The sequence below is a fragment of the Oryx dammah genome, unplaced genomic scaffold, assembly GCF_014754425.2.
Source record: "Oryx dammah isolate SB20612 unplaced genomic scaffold, SCBI_Odam_1.1 HiC_scaffold_24, whole genome shotgun sequence".
NCBI classification, from domain to species: domain Eukaryota; kingdom Metazoa; phylum Chordata; class Mammalia; order Artiodactyla; family Bovidae; genus Oryx; species Oryx dammah.
The window spans coordinates 11,213,959-11,236,481 of NW_024070208.1; the positions used below are offsets into that span (position 1 = coordinate 11,213,959).

At 46.3% G+C, this 22,523-nt stretch overlaps 1 protein-coding gene across 2 annotated transcripts in view; it reads left to right on the forward strand.

Annotated features, from left to right (window-relative positions):
* The window catches only part of CNMD (chondromodulin), a 35,645-nt gene that overhangs the window by 4,216 nt on the left and 8,906 nt on the right, over positions 1-22,523 (forward strand). For both annotated transcript variants that reach the window (XM_040267176.1, XM_040267177.1), the window contains exons 3-6: positions 1,787-1,927; positions 11,358-11,471; positions 16,347-16,500; positions 22,074-22,243. In XM_040267176.1, the coding sequence (XP_040123110.1) occupies positions 1,787-1,927; positions 11,358-11,471; positions 16,347-16,500; positions 22,074-22,243 (579 nt within the window). The remainder of the gene's footprint in view (positions 1-1,786; positions 1,928-11,357; positions 11,472-16,346; positions 16,501-22,073; positions 22,244-22,523) is intronic.

Sequence of the window (22,523 nt, forward strand, 5' to 3'; positions counted from 1 at the left end):
CTCTTTGCAGTTCTGACCTACGGACCTGACACTGAGTACATGTGGTTGAGAGAGTCAGACACGACTTAGCCACTAAACCAGATATCATACATAAGACATAGTGTGCTAGTCACTGAGTCGTGTCCAGCTCTTTGTGGTCCCATGGACTGTAGCCCGCCAGGCTCCTCTGTCCATGGGATTCTCCAGGCAAGAGTACTGGAGTGGGTTGCCATGTCCTTCTCCAGAAGACATAGATATATACATATATATGCTTCTAAGTCAGAAAATGGAAGAAAAGAGAAGAGAAGCTCACCTCCTACCCTGCAGCACAGAGAAGGTTCTTGCAGAGCAGCAGCACGCTGGTCAGGAGCACCATGTAAATCACTTTTTAAACCAGTGTCCTAACCAGATGTCTAAACTAAGAGAGCCCCGCTGGGGACTTCCCTGGCGGGCCAGTGGCTAAGACACCATGGTCCCAACACAGGAGGCCCAGGTTCGATCCTGGTCAGGGAACTAGATTCCACACACCTCAATGAACATTGAGGATCCTGAGTGTCACAACTTATAGCCCTGCTGGGGACTTCCCTGGCGGGCCAGTGGCTAAGACACCATGGTCCCAACACAGGAGGCCCAGGTTCGATCCTGGTCAGGGAACTAGATCCCACACGCCTCAACGAACATCGAGGATCCTGAGTGTCACAACTTATTTGGCACAACCAAAGAAATAAATATTTTTTTAAGAGACAGTGAGAGAGCCCTTTGGATCCTGTAATTTAGTGGTCCACTGTAAAAAGGGTTTTTCAAATGGCAGGATTTTAAACAAGATGTTACTCAGAAATGCAATACATGAAACAGATCAGAAGCAAAGCTGCTCTGGTCAAATTGCAGATGAACCATGGGTTGGGGGGACTTGGATAAAGGAACCTCACAGTCCCACCTGCTCTGGGCCACCTCTGTGACACCCCGGAGCTCTGATGACATAAATGAAAACCCCCTCTGAGGTTCCCACTTCATCATTTGGCATTCAAGGCAACTCCCAAGAGGCAGAACTAAATGGTGTAGCCGGCTGTTTTTCTGATTCCTGGCCCAGTGCTCCTGCATAATGCCCAAACTCTCCCCCTTCCCCCACACATCTCGTAACATCGCCTTACACCTTCTGTCTGTCCCATAGTGTCATTAATAGGGGTCCCTCTTATTTTGAGCGGAAGCAGACATACACGTTGACCTTGCTCTCTGTAATGTGGCTGTATCTCAGGCATACCCTAGTCTGGTCCACAGTCCTTACTGTATACCACCCTCCATGCCAAGTCTTGACTGAAGGATTTTTTAAAAATACCTTCACATTGAGGTGCCACTGCAGATTTGTTTGGTTAACAGCCCAGGGAACCCTCTGCCTCTTCAATGTCCGTTTATCCATCAACAGATCTCAACTCTGGCTGCAGAGTAGAATCGACCTTTAGAAAAAGATCTGTGCTCAAGCCGCATCCCCACAGGTTGTGATTTGATCCATCCTGTGGAGGCAACCCAGGTGTGGTAGCTGAAGATTCTCCTTAGATGTGTCCATGTGCCACCAGGATTGCAAACCACTGAGCTCTTCAGATACGATCAAAGCCTTTACTTTCAAGATATTATTTAAGAAATCATTGTATTAAGTGATTGGTGGATGAATGAAGTCCTCCCAGATAAATGTCTTACTATTAAGGATGATTCAGTGTATCTCTGAGACACAGGAATGCTAATTTATATAAAGATAAGCCCTGAATTGCTCTAAGAGGGAAGCATCACTAATTCTGGTGTTCACTTTCAGATTTACAATGTCCATTATACCATGAGTATCAATGGGAAATTACAAGATGGGTCAATGGAAATAGATGCTGGGAACAACCTGGAGACCTTTAAAATGGGAAGTGGAGCTGAAGAAGCGGTTGAAGTTAATGATTTCCAGAATGTAAGTATATTTCATGCATTTAGGAAGTTTAACTAGGCAAGCCTGGGAGATGCCTATTCAGGGAGAAGGCAAGCCCCTCACATACACCCAAATGGGAACTGCTCTTTATGGCAGTAATGGTGCCACTAACCTCCTTGAACCATGTTGCCTGTTCTCTCTGAGAAAGGATCACTGTCTGTCCTTGACATTTTCAAAATGACAAAACAATACCTTAGCACTGAAAAAAACAAGTTCTTGGAGCTATCAAAAGTCTTGGCAGAAAGACTTGCAAGAGCTATTTTTCTCTAAGCAGCCTTCTTAACACAGTGAATAAAATGCCCAAGGTCTCCCAGAATGTGGCAAGATCTAAAACTGGCAGTTATCGAGAGGAGGGAAACTTTAATGACCTAATAATCTAATCAACAGCAGGTGGGATCTATTTACACACGTCTCAGTGCTCCAGATTTCCCGTTTAATCCAGAAAATGAGCATGGAGAAATTCGCCTAGTGTATCATCTGCTGTCTGAACAGAGCCCATTACAGATGAAACATTCGCGTCTCCTTTGCAAAGGACACACATGTTTGTTTTCAAAAATTCAATTTACAGGCAGTTGGAGACATCAAGCCATGCATGGATGCTTCAGTGGACATCTGTGAACGCAAGTGTCACTCCAGGCCTCCTCTCTGGCTGGCCACCATAAATATCTCATCCTCTTTCTTGTTCTAGGAAGAGAAAGAGGCATCACTGTTTGTGCTCTCCTGTTAAATCTATAGATGGAGTAGGTGAGACTTCCTCATGAAAAAAGGCTCTTAAAAATAATGTCTCTTCTGATAGTTTATTGGCCTACAAACATCTCACCGACCTGTCTTCCTCTGATTGATGAGAAAAACTAGAGATGCTTTTCATTTGAATGAAAGAACTCCCCTTGTTGATCCCCAAACACACTTCACAAGCCCTTTTGAATATCAAACAGATGCTAACCTTAGAGCTCGGCTGATATTAGACATTATTTGGTGATGACAAGGGCTGGCTGTGTTTGGCGTGGGCTCTGCCCTGGGGACAGGCTCTGCAGTCCTGTGTGTGCCCAGCTCCATTTCGTTTGGTCATAGCTTTGCAAATGGTTCTGGTCGAGTCCCAGAGATAATTTCTCTAGACCTATTAAAGGCTTTTACTGCAAGACCCAGGACAAGGTAAAAGGCGTTTTTTTCTTTGCACTGCTCAATATAAAATCATAAAATGTGACTCCCACACATGCATCTTTCATTCAATCCAGAACAAAATTGAATACGCAGGATATGCCACAATATCAAGATATGCAAAGGTAGCTATGCAGATAAATAAGAAAAGATCCATCTCTCTCAACATGTGTATATATCAGGAATGTCCTTTTGAAATATTTATTCCCAAACGTATATTTCTGTTTTATAAACCTTTGGTTCTAATAATGGTATTGATTGTGTTTTGTTCTTGGAGGCCAATGGGGCCACAAATATTTTATAAACTGATCAATTCTCTTTGATAGCTTCCACATTTCTCTAAGTCAGAACTGGTGAGTAGAACATTTTTTTGATGGATAGAACCTGTTATGGGTTTAAATAAGCCTGGACTTCTGAAAACACATGAATCAGCCACTGTGGTACTTTCTCCTGTATTGCAAACCGTCAGTCAAATTCAGGAAGCGTGTGCGGGAGCTGACTATCTATGCGCAAGGGGTGGTGTGAAGCACAAAGGCGACTGGCACTTGGCCCCTCTCCCAAGGACATTAGGAGGTGGGCATCCACAGAGAAGTGGCTTCAGGTCAGGCTGGGAAGCACGCTGCCACGGAGCTATGAACAGAGCTGTGGGGGCCTCATGGAGGAGGCCATCGCTGCCAGCGAGGAGATGGAGCAGGTTTTGCAGAGGTGGCAATGAAGCCAAATCCAGCCTCTGAGCTCTGACACTGAATTAATATTCAGAGACAGCGTTCTGAGTGAAGTACAAAAGGATAGCTTTCTCGCTTTGCCAGGCAAAGGGAGCCGCAGTGGACTAATGCCCTCAAAACTGTGTGTCCCAACCCGGAGGGGCTAGTGAGGAGTTTCAGGGTAATGGTTCAAAGAGGGTGTGATTGGCTATGGACATTCTTTTGATTGGTTGGTGGTAGAGTAAGTGGGAGTCAGCATCATCAACCTTCTGGTTCCAACTGATGGGGTCTCCGTACTTGTGGGCAGCCCACCGGGAAGGGGTTTCAGTATATGCAAAACAACTCACAGATATTGCTATGCGTATCCCTTGAGGGGGAGCGAGGACCCTGCCCCAAGGCTGCACCACTGTTTCTCTGGACTGTCCCTCCCTGGCATCTGCCTCCTCTCCCTTCCCTCATTAATAGCTGTTTGATCCCGCCCATTGGAACTCAGGGAAGGTCATGGAGGTTGAATGAAGCCTATTTCCTGTAGTCAGAGAAACGGGGGACACGGAAAGCTTTTGTGTGTGGGAGCCCTGCAGCGTCCTGCTCGCTATCAGCAACAGTTGAACCAGGTCTGGAAGAATGGTTAGCATTTCAACCACAGAGAGGCAGAGGCAGGGCCTTCCAGGCCCAGGGAAGGATACCCCATACCCGTGCTCAGGTCTGCTCCCAAGGTCTAAGCAGGGAGCTTAGAAAGTGAGGAGCGGGGAGATGGAGATGCAGGCGGGCCCAGAGCAGGAAAGTTTCTGAATTGTAGGTGAACAGCCTCCCCTGCTAACCCTGCCAAGACTGTATGGAACCAATGGTGGGAAAGAGCCCCCAGAGAGAATTTGCACTGAAATGAAGGGCTCCAGGCTCTACACCACTGGAGAAAACAGTTGTTCGGGTCCCTTGTTGCAGAAGGTAAGGCAGACTCCATTCAAGGGAGGCTACCACTGTGGGGTTTTGTAGTCAAGGAGAAAGAGCAGGCTCAGCTCTGAATACAGTAAGGGAAACGGGCGTAATAGCCGCGGAGCAGGGTGGGGTGCTGGCGGATGGGAGATTACTAAGAGGTACAGACGTCCTTCGCTAAACTGATCTAGCGGGATTTTTGCTACAGGCAGGTCAGGGGGATCAGATGTCCAGTTTGATCAGACTAAGGCTGACTCAGCAGGATTCTTGCTAAAATTGGAATAAACCGGCCAAGACAGAGCCCAGGGTTGGGGCCTAGAGGACTCAGAGGTCCCTGACTGGAGTTAGGTCAAGAGAATCTCTCTCAAAGCCCTGAGGAAGATAGAAGCTAGTTCTGTTCATGATGTATGAAAGTTGTACCCTCAGAAGTATCAATGCTGTTGGTTTAAGTCAACCCTCTCAGCCCTAATGACCCACAGATATAACAGAAATCCTGGTTAGAAATTAAGATAGTTCTCCAAGAAAACACCGGAGCAGGAGAAAATAGAGACAGAGAAAATGGCCTCCAATTTTGGAAGATATAACATTTTCATAAATATTAAAGAAATACATCTAAAACTAAAAAAAAATAAGATAGAATAGTGGATATAAACAGATTTTCACTATACAATTCTTTTGACCTTGTGTATATTTGTAATTTTTTAATTTAAAAAGCTGGAGGGAGGGACTTTGTTGGTGGTCTAGTGACTGGGACCCCATGCTCCCAAGGTGAGGGGTCTGGGTTTGATCGCCAGTTGGGGAACTCACATGCCTCAACTAACACCTATTGCAGCCAAATTAATTAATTAATTTAAAAAAAAAAAACTGGAGGGGAAAAAAATGGACAGCACAGCTTATCTGATAGGTAAGTAGGTTATTGGTTTCAAGAATCCATTTGGCACCTGAGTATAACACAAAGAAAAAATAAAGTGAAAGTAATTTATAATACAATTAGAACTTGAGCCTGATGTACCTTGAAAACGTCATAGTCACATTCTTGGGTCACTGTCTGTGCTACAGCCTAAAATGCACGCTGACCTAAGTGTGTGCTGAGAAATTAAATATCAGGTACTTTTCTCTAAACGGCTTCCCTAGTGGCTCAGTGGTAAAGAATCTCCCTGCCAATGCAGGAGACACGAGTTCGGTCCCTAGGTCGGAAAGACCCCTGGATAAGGAAATGGGAACCCGCTCCAGTATTCCTACCTGGGAAATCCCATGGACAAAGGAGCCTGGCAGACTATACAGTCCGTGGGGTCACAAAAGAGTCAGATACGACTTAGTGACTAAACAACAAAATCTTCTCAAATAGTAAACAAAAGTAACATTTTCTCTCCATTTTCATAAAAATTCCATTCCTAGGAAATCCTTTGTACATTAAGACTGTGTCAAAAATCATGTTACATTTACATATAAAACAGTGTTAGGTTCCAGGCTCAGGTGCTTACAATTCAGGTTTTCAGCCAAGATTCTGGGCAGTTGGTTCTTCAGAATTCCCCCAGGCTGGTCGGGACTCGGCACCCCTGGGCCATGCCCAACAAAGGGCCAGAGAGCTCCTAGTTTCGTGACAATAAAAAATTCCCTCAAAAGTTTCTAAATCACCCCCCTGGGGGAAGGTCCCCTTGCCCTCCTTGGGAATTTCTGGTTTAAGCCACAGAAATAAATGAGACCCCTAGGAAGAAAAAACTGTGTGGCTAAAATGAGATTAGCTGACTTTGGATAAAAGGATGTTAGATCATTGGAATCCTCACTCACTACCTTTGTTAGCAAACATCTTCATTATCACAAGCTTCTAAGGTCTTGTTTGTTTGCAAAAACAGGAGATTTGCCTGCCTTTCTTGTGCCGTTCCCTTCCCTCTGTTTAATCTTCTGGTGTTTCTGGCTGCTTGATATGGATTTGTAGCTAGATAGGGTGGTTAATACGTGTGAATTCCTTCCCACAGGACCCATCCCCATGGGGTTTCAGTTTTCTTTGCAGCCTGTAGACTGACTGTCAGAACTAACTCAATACTAGACACATTCAGTGCTGGGAATCCTTCTATAGTCAGTTCTCTCCCTGGGGATATGGTAATGGCTAGATGGTGCTTCCTCCCCAGCATCTCATCTCAGAAGCTACAATGGTTTGATGTGAAGAGAAGATATAACATGGGCAGCGGGGGGTGGGTGGCTGGCCAAAATCTTGGCTTTCTCCTCTCACCAATGCCAAATAAAAAATATGGAGACGGAGTTTGGAGGGAATAGAAAAGTGACTGTAATTCCCAGCTGGTGGAGAGGGGAACACAGTAGGTTCATGCCTCAAGAACTGTGCCCACCCTCCCCCCAAGAGGAGTCTGCGGGCTTAAATAAGATAAGGACTCCCATTTAGGAGCCGGTGATGAGGAGCAAAGGTGTTAGCATCTTGATTCCTTCCTCTTTCATTGTTTCAAAGACAGTCAGTCATAGGCTGGCGTCGTTAACCCAGCATTTGAGTCTGGTAGTTAGGTGGCTCTGTGGCCTTCTTTCTGATATGTAAAAAGCTGAAGCTAAAACTCCAATACTTTGGCCACCTCATGCAAAGAACTGACTCATTGAAAAAGACCCTAATGCTGGTAAAGACTGAAGGCAACGAGGGAGATGAGACTGTAGGCAATGAGAGACTGAAGGCAAGAGACTGTAGGGGACGAGAGAGAATGAGATGGTTGGATGGCATCACTGACTCAACAGGCATGAATTTGAGCAAACTCCAGAAGATAGTAGAGGCCAGAGGAGCCTGGAGTGCTCCAGTCCATGGGATTGCAAAGAGCTGGACATGGATAAGACTGAGCTACTGAGCACCAAGCAACAAGAAGGGGAAGCGTGTTGTAAGGGGAAACACCAGATACAGGGTGTATTTAGCACAGAGTCAAAGGAAGATGGTATGGAGTGCAGTTCCTGCAGAGTTAGGGGGCAGAAAGGCAAACTTTATTGCAGACATGCAGAGTTCAGTTCAGTTCAGTGCAGTTGCTCAGTCGTGTCCAACTCTTTGCGACCCCATGAATCGCAGCACAGCAGGCCTCCCTGTCCATCACCAACTCCCAGAGTTCACTCAAACTCATGTCCATCGAGTCAGTGATGCCATCCAGCCATCTCATCCTCTGTCTCCCCTTCTCCTCCTGCCCCCAATCCCTCCCAGCATCAGGGGCTTTTCCAATGAGTCAACTCTTCACATCAGGTGACCAAAGTATTGAGTTTCAGCCTCAGCATCAGTCCTTCCAATGAACACCCAGGACTGATCTTCAGAATGGACTAGTTGGATCTCCTTGAAGTCCAAGGGACTCTCAAGAGTCTTCTCCAACACCACAGTTCAAAAGCATCAATTCTTTGGCGCTCAGCCTTCTTCACAGTCCAACTCACGCAGAGTTAGGAGCAGTTAAAGTAAAAAATTAGGAATGTTCAGGCCTGCTCACTGTTTTCTTTATCTTCTTTGTTCTCAGGAAAGGGAAAGAAAAAAACCCATTCCTCTTTTTTTTTTTTTTTTCTTTTCACTGCAACAGAGGCAGTAATCCCCCTCCCCAAACTTTCATTTTTCAAACCATGTGCCATAGATTTACATGTAAAGTAAGAACAACTGACCTTCGGGAGACAGCATGGTAGAGAACGGTGGTTCCCCAAGTGTGTTCCTTAGGCCACCAGCAGCAGCAGCACCTGAGAGCTGCTTAGAAATGCATGGTTTAGCCCTCACTCCAGACCCCTGGATTCAGAAACTCCGGTGGGGGGACCAAAACAGTATTTTGTTTCATGAGTCCTCCAGATGATTCGGCTGCAAGGAAAAGTTTGTGAGTCACTAGTACAGAGGGAACTTGGGTCCAGAGGCTGTGCCTTAGTACCCTGAGGCTGCTACAACAAGTTACCGTGGGCTAGGTGGCTTCTATACGACAGAAGTATGTGTCTCATACTTTGGAGGCTGAAAAGTCCAAGTGCCAGCAGGTTGCCTGTCTAGGGATGGTCTTGCTTTCTAGCTCATGGAAGCCTGTCTTCTCACAGTCCTACTCACGAGGCAGAAGGGGAAGGAGCTCTCTGGGGAAAGGACGCTAATCCTATTCACGAGGGCTCCACCCTCATGACCTCGTGCGTTCTAAGTTGCTTCGGTCATGTCCAACTCTTTGCAACCCTATGGACTGTAGCCTGCCAGGTTCCTCTATCCATGGGATTTTCCAGCAATAATACTGGAGTGGGTTGCCATTTCCTTCTCCAGGGGATCTTCCCAATCCAGGGATCAAACCTGAGCCTCTTACGTCTCCTGCCTTGGCAGGTGGGTTCTTTATCACTAGTACCACCTGGGAAGCCTCATGACCTCACCCTTCCCAAAGACCCACTTCCAGGTACCACCACATGGGGCGTTAGGTTTCAATATACGAATTTGGGTGAGGGGTGGGAGAGATGCAAACATTCAGTGCAGAGCAGGCTATTTCAGTTACTTTAAATCTTTGTGGATTTGATCCATATGTCAGGAAGACCCCTAGAGAAGGAAATGGCAACCCACTCCAGTGTTCTTGTCTTTGTGGATTCAATCCATGGGTCAGAACGACCCCTGGAGAAGGAAATGGCACCCACTTCAGTATTCTTGAAAATCCCATGGACAGAGGGGCCTGGCAGGCTACAGTCCAGGAGGTCCCGAAGGGTCAGACACGACTAAGAGACTAAGTGCACACACACACACACACACATACACACACACACACACACCCGGAACAAGTCTCTTTCTCCCTAAACTGGGGGTCCTCAACCCCAGCTGACATCACGAATACATGGGGAGCTTTTAAGCATGCCAGTGTCTGGGCACAGCCACAAGCTCATTAAATGGGAATCTCTTAGGAGAGGCCCAGGCATCTGTGTTTTTAAAATCTCTCCATGTGGCTTTGGTGCAGAATCGAGAGCCTCTGCAGTAAGCCCGGAGCTCTTCCTCTGTCGAGGTTTGGGGATGGGGGCTCATGCCTCCTCTTCCCTCTGGGTGAGAGGTGACGCTGGGAGGAATGAGATGCGTTACACATGTATGTGGTCGATCAGGCCGCAAGAGAACTGACGACGAGCTTCAAAAGGGAGGAGCCATTCCTTCTGCCGTCTGTCGCCCACCCACGTCTGCAGGACGCCTGGCTCTGAGATTCATTCAGTGTGACTTTCCATGAAGATCCTCCGGCGTGACTGACGTGTGACTTCATTCTTCCTTTACGAGGGCTGAATGCTGGGACTTCTCTGATGTTCCTGTGGTTAAGACTCTGAGCTTCCACCACACAGGGAACAGGTTCAACCTCTGATCAAGGAACTAAGATCTCACGTGCCACATGGCAAGGCCAAAAGAAAAAAATATTTAAGAAAAAAAAGGAGGGCTGAATCCTGCCCCTAGATTTCTAAAGGCTTTTCTTCCTCCCACTCTCTGGTATTGATATACTAGAACAAGCTCTGTGTCTTCCTGACATTTGTCTCAACCCAATAGAAGACTGACCAGTTGAGAATTTCAGATTCGTGTTGGTGCCTACATTGTTATGGCATATAATTTGTAGATCTTAATACTGGTTTTGGTCACTCACTAGTCATGGAATTAACCAGAAATGAAAGTAAACACTCTTGGGTCAGAACATAACGTTATGCCTGACGCACTCCGTGGGCAGAATCAGTGCCGAGCTGTCAGCTAAGACCGGAGCCTTGCGGCTGAGATTTCCCTGGAGGCCAGTCCCTAGGCAGATGGGGAGACATTGTTTATATCTCACGGGACATAAACAAAACATCCAAGTCCTTGGATAAGCTCTGGGAGCAAACTTCAGCTCCCAGTGTGATAGAAAGCTACTGTTTCCTCTGAGTTCAACAACTTAAGAAGAATCTGAATTCACGGAATTCGTTAATTGGACCAGCATCTTCTGAGAACTTCTGTGGGAGCATCAAACGAAAACAAAAAAGAGATTCAGGTTGATCTCAAGCTTAGAGTTGAGTACGGAGGTGACATTCACAAGATACAAGGGCACTGAGAACTGAGTGCCAAATGAGGGGTGGAGATGGGAGGGCTTTCGGAAAGTCAGAGGAAAGGGAGCCCCCTTAGCCCGGGCTGGACAGAGAAACCTGTAGGGAGAAGATGTCATTTCATCTGAGCTTGCGGGATGAGTGGAGCAATGAACGCACTGCCTCTCGGCGCAGAGTCAGACCTTGACAGAAGCCTCCCCGTTGGACTGTCTAAAGGTCCATTCCTAGGACGTCCCTGGCAGACTGGTGGTTAAGACTCCATGCTTCCACTGCAGGGGGCGCATAGGTTCGATCCCTGGTTGGGGAACGAAGATCCTACATGCCTCACAGCATGGCCAAAAATAAAAAATAAAGCACCATCTCCTGTCACTCCTATTTCCACGTTCTGCTTTATTTTCTTCCATAGCACTTAACGCCACCTGACTTTATCTCTATTTTTTATTTTTGGTAAATAACACTGAAAGGTAAGCTCTACGAGGGCAGAGATGCCATCTGTTCTGTTCATCCCTATACCTGGCACCTGGAATAGTATGTAGCTTGCAGTAGACACTCAATACACTGCATAAATGAACAGATGAATAGAGGATGGATAAACTTTTGTTTCCTAGGGCATCACAGGAATCCGTTTTGCCGGAGGGGAGAAGTGCTACATCAAAGCGCAGGTGAAGGCTCGCATCCCGGAGGTGGGCACCATGACCAAGCAGAGCATCTCCTCTGAACTGGTGGGTACCAGCCGGCTCCACACAGCAGGAAGGTTGGGCACACTGAAGGCACACCCCTCCTGTCTCTAGTTGCTGGACAGGTCTGTGACCAGAACATAAGCTCTCTTTCCTCCCTGACAAAGAACTTAAGTACTTTGGTCCTACTTGTTGGTTCCAAGTGATCATTCTTACATGATGTTGTGTAATTGAAGGTTCTGGAAAACCAGATTTTAAAGTACATAAAGGGTAACGGTCATGACATGGCCCTTATTTGCTGATGCTAGGGACCTACCAGGTGGCACTGGTGGTAAAGAACCCACCTGCTGATGCAGGAGATGTCGGAGACTTGGGTTCAAGCCCTGGGTGGGGAAGGTCCCCTGGAGAAGGAAATGGCAACCCACTCCAGTATTCTTGCCTGGAGAACCCTATGGACAGAGGAGCCTGGCGGCCACATAGGGTTGCAATCCATAGGGTTGCAAAGGGTCGGACACAACTGAAGTGACTTAGTGCTCACGCAGAGAACTGATCAGTGATTAGCATAACTGAAAGGACCTCAGGTGTTAGGATCATTAAGGGGCTCAGGAGCTTGAAGCCTCACTCCAGCCTCAGTACAACTTAGCCAGGGGAGAAGTCCTCCTGAAATTCCTCATAACTGATCACTCAGCCTCTGCTGGAAGCATTGACCAGGCTTTCCTTCCCTGTGTGCCAGGCAACTTCTTGGGAGGAAGTTCTAATTGCTTTGCCAACATTGAGCTGAATGGCTCCCCCTACAATTTCTTCCCACCAGTTCAAGTTCAACCCAATGAGGCTATTCAACATATACAGAATTCCTTTCCTATGTATCAGGCTTGTGAGGTTCTTTAAACATATTTCATCCATTTATTATTAATAGCTTGCCTTTGAGCTTGGTTTTATAAAAGCTTGCATTAAGAATTGCACACAACATTTTAAAGACATACTTAACAGTAATACCTTACACTGATTTGGTGCTTTAGGGCTTACGAAGTAGCCGCATTCATTGTCATCTTCCATTTGAGTTGTGGCAGGGTAGGGTGGAAGAAAAATGGACTTTGGAAATCCAGTGTGGGTTCAAGTCCCAGCCCTGACACTTGGCTGTGAATGTGGCATCAAGTTTTTAAGCCTCAGTCTTGTCGTCTGCAAACTAGGGTGTGCACTCTGTCTCCATGGCCCTGAACTCGCTAGATAATGAGTAAACGGATGCTGCTTTGAGTCTTAATTTTATTATGATCACCTCTGATCCTTCCAGGATCCCCAAGAGGGAGGTGAGCCAGGCATCATCTCCCGAAAGGCAGATGAAGAAAACTAAGAGTAAGCAGAGGTGCCTGGAAACTGCTCGATTTGTTTGCTCTCCTAGGAGTAGGCCCAGGTGTCTCAACGCACTGTGAGTTTTCAAGTTGGCCAGCATGTCCTCAGTATCTCCTCCACTCTCGACTTCCCTAGCCATTCACCCCTCCCATCACTCTCCTCTGATCATGAGTTCGTTTGTGGCCCCTGAACTGCACCCTTCGGGACACAAGTCTGGACCCACGCCTACAGAGTCTAGAAATGAGACCGAGACCGCCTATTCTGACCTTGAACATCTCTTATTGCATTACCTTTTCAATGGTCTTATCACTCAGCTTCTGTTATGAAACCTTTAATGAACTGTAATCCTCAACGTTTCCCTCATGAGTAGACGTAAAGAGCCAACTTCCCAACCAGATCTTAACTGACCAAGATCTTATCGTAAGTTTGCAGCAGTACAGGGACTTCCCTGGTGGTCCATTAGTTAAGACTCCACACTTCCAGTGCAGGGGGCATGGGTTCAGTTCCTGGTCAGGGGAACCAAGATCCCGCATGTCCTGAGGTATAGCATAAAAAAAACTCTGCAGTACATTTTCGGATTTTTTGTAAAAAACAAGGCCTTGTTTGTTTGTTTTCTGATTTTTAAAAACAACACTTTGTCATTATAGAAATTCAGGAATACATGAAAGGAGAGAGTAGAAAGTCACCCAGAGTTACAAAATCCATGGATAACTAATATCAGTGTTTTGGTAAATTTTCATGTACAATGTGTGTGATATGCTTTTTATAATTGAAGTTATACTGCTGTACATCCTTATTAGTTTCACTTAACTTTCAGTTCAGTTCAGTTCAGTCCAGTCACTCAGTCGTGTCCGACTCTTTGCAACCCCATGAATCACAGCATGCCAGGCCTCCCTGTCCGCCACCAACTCCCAGAGTTTACCCAAACTCACGTCCATCGAGTCCGTGATGCCATCCAGCCGTCTCATCCTCTGTCGTCCCCTTCTCCTCCTGCCCCCAATCCCTCCCAGCATCCGGGTCTTTTCCAGTGAGTCAACTCTTCGCATGAGTTGGCCAAAGTACTGGAGTTTCAGCTTCAGCATCAGTCCTTCCAATGAACACCCAGGACTGATCTCCTTTAGCATGGACTGGTTGGATCTCCTTGCAGTCCAAGGGACTCTCAAGAGACTTCTCCAGCACTACAGTTAACTTTAGGTCTTCCAAAATGTAGGTGATAATGGATTATTGTATGTTATCATATGATTATAATTTCTAATTGATATTAAAGCTTGCCTGGTGTTCCAGTAGCTAAGACTCCAAACTACCAATACAGGGGCTATGGTTTGATCCCTGGGCAGGAAACTAGATCCCATATACCACAACTAAGACCCAGTGCAACCAAATAAATAAATGTTTTTTAAACATTTATATGAATGAAAACTTAAAATTATAATCATATGATTATAATTTTAAAAGGCTTTTGCTCTTGAATATCAGTATCTTCAAGTTTCCATTCTCTCAAAAATAATAATTTAAAATAATTTTTTTTGAATACAGATATAATTTGCTTTGGTGAATGGCTTTGCACTTAAATCTTTGTCTCTGATTCTTTACTGAGGTCACAGGGGTGAATTCTGTTCCCTGTGTTTTAGTTGTTTCTATGGGGCATGGTGGATTCTCTGGTGGACAAAACCAAATTCAGACAACATGTTTGCATGAATTAGGAATGTGTTGGCTGCCAGTAGCTTCCCTAGGTGTTGCAGTGGTAAAGAATCTGCCTGCAGTGCAGGAGATGTGGGTTGGATCCCTGAGTCGGGAGGATCCCTGGAGAAGGGCGTGGCAACCCACTCCAGTATTCTTGCCTGGAAAAGACAGAGGAGCTTGGGGGTCTGCGGTCCATGGGGTGGCAAAGAGTTGGACACAACTGAGCTTGAACACACACACACAGCTGAGCATGACGCTTAGAGTGACTTCAACAAATAAGGATTGTTTTTTTTTTTTCTCCTTGGAAGTAGGTGACCCCAGGCATTGTCTCCATGGCCAGCATCTCTTATTTTTGCAGCCTTTTACTTCCAGCTCTAAACATCAACCACGCAGTCAAGTAAGGAAGGCAGGAAGATGCTGAACAGCGCCAACCATGCTTTCTCTGGACTCAGGAAAAGCAGAAAGCTTCACATGCCCTCCACACACTTTAGCATGGGTTGCATTGTCTAGAACTGGTCACACGGGTACCCTTAGCTGCCAGGGAGTCTGAGAAAGCAGGTGTCTCTCCTGGGGCCTCAAACAAAAGCAGGATTGTGTTGCAAGAGAAGGGAAGGAGGAAGGAGATGGGGTAGCAGCTGAAAGTATGTGCATGCACTTTTCTTTAAGGCTCCTAGCTTGTAGGTTTCACGCATATGCATTCTCCCTATCACCCCACTCTGTCCCCATGCACTTCAGATTATGATGGGGTAGATTTATGCACCACTAGCTCTCATGCATTTTTCATCAGTTTTGTGTAACTTTTAAAAGCTACTCTACCCAAAGAGCATTCATTTCCTGGATGGAGCCATTTAATTTCAGGTGAATAACTGGATTACCTGCGTGTTCGCTGCCTCCAATAACTTTAAGTTGTTTTAATGCTGCCAGAAGCCTAAGGGAGAAAGCATAAACGAAGTGTTGCTTTTAGCTAAAAAATCAGGAGAAAACATTTTAATTTCTCCAACCTATTGCAAACTAATAAATACATGAAAGGCGCAACCTGGCAAAATAAATTTGTCTCCCGGGCTATCAAACCATTCTCAGCATCTCGCTGCAGAAGAAAATCCAGAGTTTAGCTTTGAAATCTCAGTGGCGTGCTTGATGCGAAGAACATCTGAGATATGTTTTGTTATAGCTGGGAAATGCAGAAATGGTTTATGTTAAATACTACTTTGAACTGAAGACATTAAAGAACCAATCACTGGCTTTTTCCATTGTGGTTTGGAAGCAGCAGAACAAGGCCCCAGAGGACGTTGACTTCACACGAAGGATGCCTCTCTCCTCTATTGGATTCTAGAGTCCGTTCAATCGCTTTTCCTCCAAAGCATCCTTGATCAAAAATATCAGATTAACTGAAATCTCAAAGTTGACATCAAGTAATTTTCACTTCTACTTAAGACGCTCAGATTCACACCTTCGAATTATCCAAAGGCAGGATGGCATGAGGGGTGTGGAATGTTGTGAAAAGAGCTACAAAGAGATGAGGACTTCAGAGTCTGTGTGTGTGCATGCCTTTGGATTCTCATGGAGTTTTCTTCTAAATTTTATTGAAGTATAGTTGATTGACAAAGTTGCATTAATTTCTGCTGTACACAAAGCGGCTCAGTTATACATATATCTGTTCTTTTTCCTACTCTTTTCCACTGTGGTTTATCACTGGATAGAGAATATAACTCCCTGTGCTCTACAGTAAGTAGGACCTTGTTTATCCATCCTGTATATACTAGTTTGCATCTGCTAATCCTAAACTCATTTTTATAGGGCAAAATAATCTTTTACCAACACACGAATCTTCATACACAGCGTGTTCCTCTGCCCTCTTTGATCCACGCATTTCCTTTTCATTTACAGGAAGGCAAGATCATGCCAGTTAAATATGAAGAAAATTCTCTCATCTGGGTGGCTGGAGACCAGCCCGTGAAGGACAACAGCTTCTTGAGTTCCAAAGTTTTAGAACTCTGCGGCGACCTTCCTATTTTCTGGCTTAAACCAACCTACCCAAAAGGTAACGTTTTAAATTCTCTGGAAGCTGCTTGGACCGCTCCCAGCCGGCGTGGGTTTCCTGTGAGCCCCTGCACAGGTTTGAGCACGTGACAAGGAGCTTAAGCCAGGCGCACCGCTCAGGGTCTCAGTAATCGGCACAAGACACCAAAGGGGAGGGAAGGGTGGCTGTGACTGTCACAGGGCCGGGCCGGAGCAGCGGGCGGGATGCAGGTGGGCCCGGGACCCCTGGCCTTACCTGTGGGCTTTATTTATGACACTCCCACTGCTTCTGCTCGGCCCGCCTCTCCGTTATTGCACTTTGCAATTTTACATTTTTTTATCCCTAAAGCAGAGAGTCAGGGGACTAAGAATCTATCCTACTGCCAAATCTTTTTTTTTTTTTTTTTGGTAAAAGATTTATTTAATTATTTTTTGATTGTGGTGAATCATCATTGCTGAACGCGGACTATTCTTCACGGCGGTGCATGGGCTTCTCACTGTAGTGGCCTCTCTTGTTGAGGAGCACAGACTCTAGGCACACAGGCTTCCCGAGTTGCAGCATGCGGGTTTAGTTGCCCCATGTCCTGTGGGATCCTCCCGGACCAGGGATCGAACCCATGTCCCCAGCCTTGGCAGGCAGATTCTTAACCCCTGCACCACCAGGGAAGCCCCTGCCAAATCTTAATTATGCTCAAACCTTGCATCATGGGATAGCCACAAGCAGCTGTGGACACAGACTGAGATTCCTCAAGTTCAAGGCTTGTACACCCACTTCCAAGTCCAAGAAAAATAAATGAAGGGCTCCTGGTTTCAGAGCAGGTCGGAGTACACCTGGGGCCGTTTCCAGGGCAGGTGAGCCCTGCAGCCAGGCTCCTCCCCGGGTTCCGTCTGTCCCCAGCGCTTGTCGTTGTTTAGTCTCTGAATCGTGACGGACTCTCTGTGACCCCAGGGACTGCAGCCCACCGGGTTCCTCTGTCCATAGCATTCTCCAGGCAAGAAGCCTGGAGCGGGTTGCCCTGTCCTCCAGGGGATCTTCCCAACCCAGGGATCAAGCCCAGGTCTCCTGCATTGCAGGCAGATTCTTTACCACTGAGCCACCAGGAATATCTACTGTCTTGATTTCCACCACAGTCACCCCACTAACCTCCCAAAGGCCAACTTTACACCTCCGGTTTATTGGTGGGGAAAAGGCCCCCTTCTTAGCACAGCTTAGATGGGCTACGTTCTCAGAAAGTTACGCTGAACACAGAGAACAGCACGGAAATACAGAGAATTTGGGGATTAGAACCACCAGACTTAGGAGAGGGGGACAGACAGTGACTGTTTCATGCGTTCAGCCTTCAGTTTTGCAAGATGAAAGGTTTGGGACATAGATGGTGATGATGGTTGTGGAGCAGTATGAATGTACTTAATGCCTGACTGTATCCTTTAAAATGGTTAGGATGGTGAGTTTTGTATATATTTTACCACAATTGAAAAACACACACCAGGCTTAGAAAGTCCCAGCTTCTCATTCTGCCATGGCTAACTCATTCCTCCAGTTCACAAGTCGTATTTGGTTCCAAAGCCCGGATAAAGTGGTTACCTTTTAGCTCAGGCAAAGCAAATAGGATGCAGTTTGTAAGCCACTGGCAGCAGCTGTCTGGAAGAGCAGGCTCAGGTTTCTGGGGCCACGGGTAGGCTCAGTGAGAGAGAATCCTCTGCGCAGTGTCTGCCGCGCTCCAGGGGGCTGGTAAGGAGGGCTGCCAATGGGCCATTGCTTGTGCTGCCCTGGGTCTAAGCCCGGACAGAATCCCAGGGACAGAGGAGCCTGGTGGGCTGCAGTCCATAGGCTCGCACAGTCAGACATGACGGAAGCAACTTAGCACGGCACATCCTGGGTCTTGCTCCAGTGAGTGTTCACACCTCTATTCTCTGGCCACTTACGACTTCTGGCTTTTTATTCCCCACCTGTCTTCACATGGAATGGGCCTTCCATCACCCAAGAACTCCTTCTCCAATACCTTGTCACCTTTTCCAATCAAGGACAAAAGTCTTGGAGCTTCCCTGGTGGTCCAGTGGTTAAGACTTTGCCTTCCAATGCAGGTTCAACCGCTGGTTGGGGAACTAAGATCCCACATGCCTTTTGGCCAAAAACCAAAACATAAAACAAGCAATATTGTAACAAATTCAATAAAGAGTGTAAAAATGGCCCATATAAAAAGTCTTAAAAAAAAAAAAAGACAAAGTTTCCAACTCTGCCACCATGTAGAGCTCTCTCTAATCACTCTGTTTGAGGACATGCCTCTTATTGGCACATCTATTATGTGCCACTTACTTGTTCTAGGCACTGATGAACCCGTGCCCCCTAGGAATTTTGCATCATAGCTAGGGGAGACATTGAATATACACCGAAATATGAAAATTGTTCGGTACAATCCAAGGTGCTATGGGGGGCTTCCCAGGCGGCACCAATGGTAAAGAACCCGCCTGCCAAGGCAGGAGATAAAAGAGATGTGGGTTCAATCCCTGGGTCAGGAAGGTCCCCTGGAGGAAATGGCAACCCACTCGTGTTCTTGCCTGGAGAATCCTGTGGACAGAGGGGCCTGTGGACAGGTGGGCCACAGTCCATGGGGCTGCAAGAGTCGGACACAACTGAAGCAACTTAACACACTGTATTCTAACAACTGTCCAGGTAACTAGTCATACTCCCCATTTATAGATGAGGAAACTAAGGTCACAGATTGAATCGCTCTCCTGAGGTCATTGATTAAAAGAAGTGCAACTGATTTTTTAAAAATTTTTAATTAGAAAAAGAAAAGAAATCACAAAGTGTTGGACACGACTGAAGTGACTTAACGCACACAAGGTGCTATGGGAAAAGGACAGAGCGGGACAGGGGGTCTGGGGGCAGAGTTGGGAGGATGATGCTATTGGCACTGCTGAGGATGACTCATAAAATGAGAACCTTCACCCTCTGAAACAGAGCTGTGACTTGTTCCCTCACACTCCAACAGCGTGATCCCTTCTGAAATATTCAGTAATGTATCATTAAGTATTAATCACACATTGTAGGTATTCAATCATCACCCCATCCATCCAAGAATTATATATATTATACACAACGGCAGAAAATCGGAAATCACCTAAATGCCCCCAGATTCGAAAAGAATTAAATTAAATGTTGGTGTAGTCACAGGATGGAATAACATAGACATTAAAAGTGAGGGATTTTCTTTCCAGTCTCTCATAAATGCAGTGTATTTTACAAGAAAGACAACAAAATAAACCCTTTCCGAGGAAGCCGGGATCCCCGCCCCTTTTTCTAATAGAGCCTCCAAGCGCCAGGGTCCAGCAGCCCCTGCCCTCGGAGCTTCATGCTGGCAGGTCGTCAGCATCATGGAGCTGAACCGTCAGAGCCCCGGGAGTGACCGGACCAGCTCAGAGGGAAGTGCCAGCGAGCCGAGGTCTGCTGCCCGTGGGCTGTGTGCCACAGCTTCCCATTTTGTCCTTATTTCATCCTTACCAACAACTACCCAGGCTCCCAGGTGGCGCTGGTGGTAAAGAACCCGCCTGCCAAGGCAGGAGATGTAAAAGATGTGGGTTCAATTCCTGGGTCGGGAAGATCCCCTGGAGAAGGGAATGGCAGCCCACTCCAGTATTCTTGCCTGGAGAACCCGAGGACAGGGGGGTCTGGGTTGCAAGAGTCGGACACGACTGAAGCAACTTAACACACACTGTATTCTAACAACTGTCCAGGTAACTAGTCACACTCCTCATTTATAGATGAAGAAACTAAGGTCACAGATTGAATCGCTCTCCTGCGGTCATTGATTAAACGAAATGCAACTGATTTTTTAAAATTTTTTAATTAGAAAAAAAAAAAAGAAATGGAGTCTGAGATTTGAATCTAGGTCTCCCCAGTGCCTCTCCAGCCCTGCCTGAGAAACCAAGAGGCTACCCATGGAAGCTATCCACAGCTGGGCACACAACCACACCTTCACAGATAACATGGCATCATACCATCATCCCCTAACATTCGAGGGCTTATTCCATGCCAAACACTATGCTAAAACCCTGAGACAAAATTCTCATGACCTCTGTCGCTACCCTGTGAGCTTGATACTACTATTATCCCCATTTTAGAGAAAAAGAAACTGAGGCTCGCAGACACCAAAGCCACCCCTGCGGTCCTCTCTCCATTCTTGTTACTCAGCAGCCATGGGACCCACGAGGCAGAGTGGAGAGCAAAGGCACCGAGCTGGAAGCCAGAGCCACTCATCTCTGCCACCAGTTCTGTGATCTCAGCTGAGTCACTTGGCCTTTTCAAGCCTAACATTGCATCTGCTAATCTGCATCTGCTAATCAGATGCCTTTGTGTATAAAAGTATTTGCTTATTCTATCCCAGAATTTGTAAAAGAATCAACCAAGGACTTCCCTGGTGGTCCAGTGGTTAAGAAGTCGCCTGCCAGTACAGGGGACACGAGTTCAGTCCCTGGTCTGGGATAATCCCAAATGCCGTGGACAACTACTGAGCCCATGAGGAGCAACAAGAGAAGCCGCTATAATGAAGAGTAGCCCCCACTTGCTGCAGCTAGAGAAAGCCCAAGAGCAGCCATGAAGACCTAGCACGGCCAAAAATAATTTTTTCAAAAAAGAATCAACCAAGATAATAATAAATCTCCTGAAAAAACTGTAATGCTTTATACATATATTGTAAATCCAGGAGAAATGCATAGCGCTGCAAATAACAGGATAGCTAACCAACAGTGACTTCAACAAATACATACAGGTTGGCTTTTTTCATACAGCTAGAACCCTGGAGGTAGGTTTTTGGCACTGTCATCAGCTCTCTTTCTAGCTTACTGTCTGCTACGTGAGGCATGCTGGATTGTCATCCTTCTATCACTTCTAGTCACATAACCCAGAAATCACGTCTACATTCAAGGAAGGTAAACCAGACGGAGGAAGCTGTGTCTGTCCCTTTCACCAAGAAAACAAAACCTTTCCTGGAAACTGCAATAGCATATTTTGCTTAGGCCCCATCTGGCCAGTCCTAATTGCAAGGGACGCTAGGGGAAAAAGTGCTTCTTTGCTTTCTCAGCCCCTAAGGAGAAGCAGGGGATTCCCTGGTGGCTCAGTGGTAAAGAATCCGCCTGCCCTTGCAGGAGACTCGGGTTCAACCCCCGGTCCACGAAGATCTCCTGGAGAAGGAAATGGCAATCTGCTAGTATTCTTCCCAAGAGAAGCCCAGGGCCAGAGGTGCCTGGGGGGCTATAGTCCAAGGGGTCACAAAGAGTAGGACATAGCTGAGCCACTGACCAACAAGTAGAGGGAGGCTGAGGAAGGGAATCGCAAGTGGGTTCTGTCGGTTGCCTTACACCATCTGCCTCAGCATTATAAACCAAAGTCTGGTTACCTGATGTTAAACCCCAGCCTGAAACGTGCTTTAGTCTTAAGAAAATGTCTATATTTAAATAGATAAGACCTACTCATGTGTTTGTTTTTATATCTTTTTCTTATGCTTTGCACCCTGATAAACACAGAATTTCCTTAACAAAATAAAGGAAATAACTCACAGCAGTTTTATTGTTGTTGTTTTCGTATTTTTGTAGAAATCCAGAGAGAAAGAAGAGAATTGGTAAGAAAAATCGTTACCACAACGACCACAAGAAGACTACGCAGCGGCCCACGGGGCACCCCAGGCCCTGGAAGACCGAACAACGGAACCAGACCCAGCGTCCAAGAGGACGCAGAGCCCTTCAACCCAGACAACCCTTATCACGTGAGTGCTGGCATCTGCCCCACAGCGCACCCAGGCGCGTGAAACCCAGCACCGAAGCTGCGTGGTGCTGCTTGAGAGTTCAAGGCACTCAGTAGTCAATGGAGACTTCGATTCGATTATTTCAAATACATCTTAATTTGCTTATTGCAGTGTTTATAAGTGAGGGCAACATCACTTCTGTAGTGTAAAATCCTGATGGGCTGTACTCCTTATTCAAGGTTGTTTTCTGGGCTCTGCTCGTTTGAGTCACAGGCAACTTCATGAAGACCTATTCACATCA